The sequence below is a fragment of the Gossypium hirsutum genome, chromosome D06 (assembly GCF_007990345.1).
Source record: "Gossypium hirsutum isolate 1008001.06 chromosome D06, Gossypium_hirsutum_v2.1, whole genome shotgun sequence".
Classification (NCBI taxonomy): domain Eukaryota; kingdom Viridiplantae; phylum Streptophyta; class Magnoliopsida; order Malvales; family Malvaceae; genus Gossypium; species Gossypium hirsutum.
Genome location: NC_053442.1, coordinates 2,424,547 through 2,430,891, shown reverse-complemented (window position 1 = coordinate 2,430,891; position 6,345 = coordinate 2,424,547). Strand labels below are relative to the sequence as shown.

Here is a 6,345-nt window from a genome sequence, read left to right as displayed (position 1 = left end):
AAAATAATACTCGTTTTCTAAACGGGCCGAGTCTTAGGCCTGCCCAAATCACGTCTATACTTTTTTTTATATTGTCAATTTGTTGGGAAACATTTATTTTAATAATTTTAGTGTATTTGATGTATTATATTTTTTAAATTTATTTTTTATATAAAAAGGATCTAAAAAAAATATTATGGTTGGATAGGATCGGGCTCGAGTTTAGTTTTTTCAATATAGGTCGAATATGGGTAAAATTTTAAGCTTATTTTTCGACCTGAACCCGGGCTTAAAAAGAGGACCTAAAATTCTACATTGATTGATCCGACTTGGCCCATGATGAATTCTATATTGGGCTATTAGACCCATAATGGGTCAAGCCACCTGTTTAAACTCGAAGGTCTGCCTGAAAGTGGGAGAGTTAGTTAAAAATATAGGCCCAAAAGTGGGCTTGGATAAAAAAAATAAGGCCCTTTTGCGATCGAGCCGGGCATAAGGTAAGAAAATTTTGGGCCCGTGTTCACATACCTGCCTTCCCTTTCTTTTCTTTTCCTCTTCAGCCGACTCCCCCAATTTCTAATCCCTAACAGCTAATTTCTAAATCCCTAACAAAAAAACTTTTCCTTCTCCACTCCAACACCCACCGGCCACCACCATCATCGTTCACCAGTCAGGCAGTCACCACCAATCCACCACACGCCTGCTGGCGACTTTATAATTTTAATACGCGTCGAGCGAGCAAGCTTGCCATTTATTTCTGAAACGTTTCAAGTTTTAGGACGTCTCACTTTCAGCTCACGTTTCAGAGCAGGTGAATTTCAAAATCCTTTTTTTTCATTAATTTTGATTTTCTTTTGGTAAATGGAGGCATTTCAATGATAAGCTCGAGAGAACTAATATTGGCCTTACCTTAATTTTTTTTCAGTTTTTTCTAATCTGTTGTGCACATTTAATGGTTAATTTATTTCTTTTTTTTTCATGTAACTATTGTTACTTTAACCACTGTTTGGTTGCCGAGAAAACCGAGGAACTTAATTAGCAATTTTCACATTGTTCCTTTTTCTGTCTGAACTGATTTATTTGGAGATTAAGCGGTTAAAGCTTTTCTTTGTTCTTTTATTACTTTACAAGGAATTTTCTTTTGTTTACTCTTTTTGTTGTTGAGGATGAAGACAGTGTTGAGATCCTATACTTTAATGGTGCATAAATCTGAGCAAAAACTCGATATTTTTGGTTAGCTATCTGAAAATATTTCTTTTATTAATAATTAACTCATGAGCATCGAAGTAGATACGAAAACACCAACTTCTTTTTCCCTCAAAGTGTTTGGAAATCTTGCATTGCTATTATATTTTTTAAATTTGTTTTATATAATAAAATAATCTAAAAATTTGTTTTCTAAAAGTTCCTCTTTTCTTCTTTACTGAAAATCAGCTACCTTTTTTATTGTAGGAAAACCCTTTGAATTAAGATGGTGTTTGGGCAAGTTGTGATTGGTCCACCTGGATCAGGAAAGACTACTTACTGTAATGGCATGTCTCAGTTCCTCAAACTTATTGGAAGGTTTCTGAATTTTGCTTATATGCTCACTTGTTTAGATATAATTTTTATTAAATATAGCAAAAAAAATTGACTGTTCCCATGCTTTATTTTTTTAGGAAAGTTGCTGTAATCAATTTGGATCCGGCCAACGATTCGTTACCGTATCCTTTTAATCGAAAATTTTGATTTGTGATGTTGTTTTTCATTGTCCTGAATGTTTGATCTTATATGAACTTTCCTTGACATGAATGTAGCTATGAGTGTGCTATCAATATCGAGGATCTCATAAAACTAAGTGATGTCATGACAGAACATTCTTTGGGGCCTAATGGAGGTGTACTTTTGTTTTGCTCTCTTGGTTAATTTTTTTTTTTGCTTTTAGGCTATGATTTTATAAAAGGGATTCCAGAATTTCGGTCGGATAAATCATAAAACGAGTAAAACAAGGCAAGTGATATCCGTATAAGTGGCCTAAATATGTTAATGACTATGCACTTATGTGGTATTTGCTGGTTTATTGTGGGATACAAAACTGCACATAAATTGTGCTAATGGTCGTTATGGCTCTAGTTCCGGTTCGATTTCCCTATGGTATCTAATGTATATTTTTCATGTGCAATCAAGAACCTTAGATGCCAGTTCCTTTAAATATTTCCTAAAGTTCTTAGTGACTATGCACTTACACAGTATCTGCTGGATCGTTGTGGGATACAAAAGTGCATATAAATTGTGTTTATGGTCGTTATGGCTTGAGTTCTGGTTCGATTGTCATATGGTATCGAATGTATATTTTTCATGTGCAATTAAGAACCTTAGATTCCGGTTCTGTTAAATATTTCCTAAATATCTTAGTGATGATGCACTTAATGCGGTATCTGCTGGTTTGTTGTGGGATACAAAAGTGCATATAATTTGTGTTTATGGTCGTTATGTCTCTAGTTCCGGTTCGATTGTCGTATGGTATCTAATGTATATTTTTTATGTACAATCAGGTCTTGTCTATTGTATGGATTATTTAGAGAAGAATATCGATTGGCTGCAGTCTAAACTGGCACCTCTTTTGAAAGGTCTGTATCTATTGCCTTCTCTTCTTTTCTCAAGTTTAGGCACTCGGTTTTGTTTCATAAATACCATATCGTGCATGGAAGACCATTTGGCTTTCTCAAAAAGGGATGATGTGCACAGGGCTTTGAGCCTGTCTTTCACGTGGAGCCTTACGATTGAACAGTTGAATATTTTGCTTTTATGTGTTTGTGGTTTTCACTTTCTCTCAGAAAACCCAACAATAGGAACATGTACAAGGGAGTAACCTTGGTATTATGCAGCGATTTGTAGGCTATTGTGCTTATTGCCGATAAATTTTCTAATGTTTTTTTATAATTTGCAGATCACTATCTTCTTTTCGATTTTCCCGGCCAGGTTGAACTATTTTTCCTTCACTCGAATGCCAAGAATGTAGTCATGAAGCTTATTAAAAAGTTGAATCTTAGGGTATGCTTCTATCTTTTCCTCTTGTAGGGTGCTGACAGTAAAGGTGATTTCCGGGTGTTATTCCGATGTTAGAACCGTAGAAAACCGAGTTAATTTATTTTATGCAGTTGACTTCTGTACATTTAGTCGACGCCCACCTATGTAGTGACCCGGCGAAGTATGTCAGTGCTTTGATTCTCTCGTTATCTACCATGTTGCACTTGGAGCTGCCACATATCAATATCCTCTCTAAGATTGACTTAATTGAAAGCTATGGAAAGCTCTGTGAGTATGCTGTTTTAATTATGTTACACGCCTCAAAATGGTAGAACTCGTGGTTATTCATCTTCTCTTCGGATGTGATGCAGCTTTCAATCTGGATTTCTACACGGATGTCCAAGATTTATCGTATTTACAGCACCATCTTGACCAAGATCCCCGCTCTGCCAAGTTTAGGTTTGTTATTGAGACCTGTTTATTTTTGCATTTTTCACTATGCATGAGTCACAAATGTTCCTCCGTTTGATAAATTTACATCTTACGAGGTTTTGCTTACGAGTTTAAACTTTTGCTTTTGAAAATCCTTAATGGAGGTTTGTTATCGAGGTTTTTCACTAATTTCTTCTTACAGAAAACTTACAAAGGAGCTTTGCGATGTAATTGAAGACTTTAGTATTGTCAATTTCACAACCTTAGATATTCAGGCATGCCGGGAACTATATCTTTCTCGAGTTATATTGTTCAACTATGCTTCATTCTATAGTTTTTACGCTGTTAATCGGATGTCTCCTTTTAGGATAAGGAGAGCGTTGGGAATCTTGTGAAACTTATCGATAAGAGCAATGGATACATATTTGCCGGTATAGATGCCAGTGCGGTTGAATTCAGCAAGATTGCAGTACGACAAGTCGATTGGGATTATTACAGATATCCTTCTCATCTATCGTTTAATTTGCTCTTTATTTATATAACATGCGATAATCTACCTAACATTGTGAAATACCGTATCGATACATCAGCAAGTTTTTCTTAATGAATCGGTTCACAGCTGCTGCTGTACAGGAGAAATACATGAAGGACGATGAAGATTTCAATAATGATGATTAACCATGCCTCGAACTGAGTGAGGTTCCACCTTCACTATGCCTTCTTTTTACCTTGTTTATATGTGAATTTTATGAATCTAGACTCGATAACCTCAAGTTTATACAGCTATCGATCTTCCTTATCTTATTCTAAATTAGTTCTCAAACTTCAAAACGGTTTTTTTTCAAACTTCAAAGTATCATTATCATATCATTATTTAAAATATATAAATCAAATTGTGAACACGTGTGTACTTATTACATGAATAGCTTAGATATGATATCTTCTAAAAAAAAATGTTGGCTTTTATTAACACATTACATTAAAGTTGTCAATGCAGTATGTATATATTTGTTTGCAATTTGATTCACGTGTTTTAAATTTGCTCTATTTTAAAGTAAAAATGCAATTAATGCTTCAATTATGACGTTCTTGAAGTTTAGAGATCATTTAGAAATTGGACAATTGGTTAGGGATGTTTAGTGCAATTAATCCTATACAATGAATTGAATGTGGATATGGTCACCATTAACGACATGGTCATTGTCTTACCATATGACCTTTGAAGGTTTATTTATATATATATGGCACGTGATTCCCAAGTATTTATTTCATATTTTTGACTATTTTGTTTTTCTAAAAGAAAAATCTCTAAGTAGATATCCATTCTTTGAATAATTGCAAGAAAAATCCAAACATTTGGTAACTGTTGACATCATATATTCGTACTAATTTAATTGGAAAATTACAGATTTATCATATTTCATACTATTCTTATCATATTTTCCCCCTTCAATGGCTTACTTTCTTTTTGTATAATAATAAGTCCTTTGTTCCAAATTCTAGAGTTTCTCAACTAGAAAGTGTTAATAATTACAGTACAAGTTAATAAAAGGGTTAGTTTCACTATGTGTTCTTAAAGTATGGTTTAGATATCAAATTGGTCTTCAAACTTTAGATCGTTTTAATTAAGTTCTTTAAGTACCTTGGTAGTTTGGGTATTAATTGTCATTTCTAATCTATCGTGGAGTATATTTAAAATATGTGGACTACATGGTAAAATGTACTTGAATTTGACATGTTAAAAGAAAAAGCAATTTCTCAAATTTTTATTGACACGATGTCTGCAATTCTAAACAAGTTAGATCCAAGACGTTTATGTAAAAAGACTTGGTTGATGCGATATTGTTATTTTAAAATTTTGAAAACTAAATTAGAATATAAATCATAGTTTGAGGACCAACCCTAATAATAATTCCACTATCATTGCATCATTTCTTTTATAAAAGTCGATATGAATCCACCACCATTTCAAGCCCTCATAAATAAATAATTTATTAAGGAACAACATTTTATTCGCATTCATCCTCTCCAACACTAAATAAAGTTGTACTCAAACTAGATGTCAAACCATACTGTAATCCACGACGAAGCTTCCATTTACTCGCAAGTTTCAAATCATTAAATTTGACTAAGTTGGATACATGACTTAATGATCACACTACAAATTAATAGTAGTGTCAATTCCATCACACGATCTCAGACTTAGTTTAAATTTCAAATTGGTCCATAAACTTCAAAATATTTTAATTGAGATCATAAAATATCAATATTGTATCAATCAGATTCTTTTGTCAATTTAATCATTAGCTTTAAATGTTTAATGCCAATTGAAATCTATCGTGGAACATATCTAAAACATGTGGGTTAAAGGTATTTTAAGACGTAACGTGTTAAAAATAGTAATATTAAAATTTATGATTGACGTTTTTATAATTTGATTAGTGCATTTTAAATATGTTTCATCTCATATTTGAGTTGTCCTTTAATATTCAAGCTAATGTTTAGACCGACGAACAATACGACTAAAGATTCAATAAGAACATTTTGAAACTAAAGGACCAATTTAAAACATAAATCATAATTTGAGGAGCAATCCTAATAATAACTCTGCATCATTACGTCATTCTTTTGATTAAAAGTCAATACAAATCCACCTCTTCCCAAAGCAAATACAAAGTCAAAATCTTTAGCCTTAATAAATAAAAAAAATTATAAAAAGGTGAAACATTTTATTTACATTTATAGTCTCCAACCCTAATTAAAACAAGAGGAAGATTCCATTTTACTCGCAAGAATTTCATCTTTTTGCTTTGTTTTGACCAAGTTGATACAAAACTTCATATTTAAGTCCCAAAGTCCTCCATTTCTCTTTTTCAATCAAACAAATCCCCCTCCAAAAAATCCCCATTAACCCAAAATTTTCAA

The 6,345-nt window shown here is 32.8% G+C and overlaps 1 protein-coding gene across 2 annotated transcripts; it reads left to right on the top strand.

Moving 5' to 3' along the window:
* The first annotated feature begins 507 nt into the window (after positions 1–507).
* LOC107938300 (GPN-loop GTPase QQT1) lies at positions 508–4,219 on the top strand. 2 transcript variants are annotated; one of them, XM_016871397.2, is made up of 12 exons: positions 508–790; positions 1,432–1,542; positions 1,638–1,682; positions 1,776–1,855; positions 2,514–2,588; positions 2,909–2,940; positions 3,040–3,055; positions 3,139–3,276; positions 3,360–3,447; positions 3,623–3,695; positions 3,788–3,918; positions 4,038–4,219. In XM_016871397.2, the coding sequence occupies exons 2-12, from the start codon at positions 1,451–1,453 to the stop codon at positions 4,096–4,098; spliced, it is 831 nt and encodes a 276-aa protein (XP_016726886.1). In that variant the 5' UTR covers positions 508–790; positions 1,432–1,450; the 3' UTR covers positions 4,099–4,219. The 2 variants fall into 2 exon arrangements, with proteins under 2 accessions (XP_016726886.1, XP_016726885.1); XM_016871396.2 differs by lacking the exon at positions 3,040–3,055 and having other exon boundaries at positions 510–790; positions 2,909–3,012; positions 3,120–3,276.
* The last annotated feature ends 2,126 nt before the right edge of the window (positions 4,220–6,345 follow it).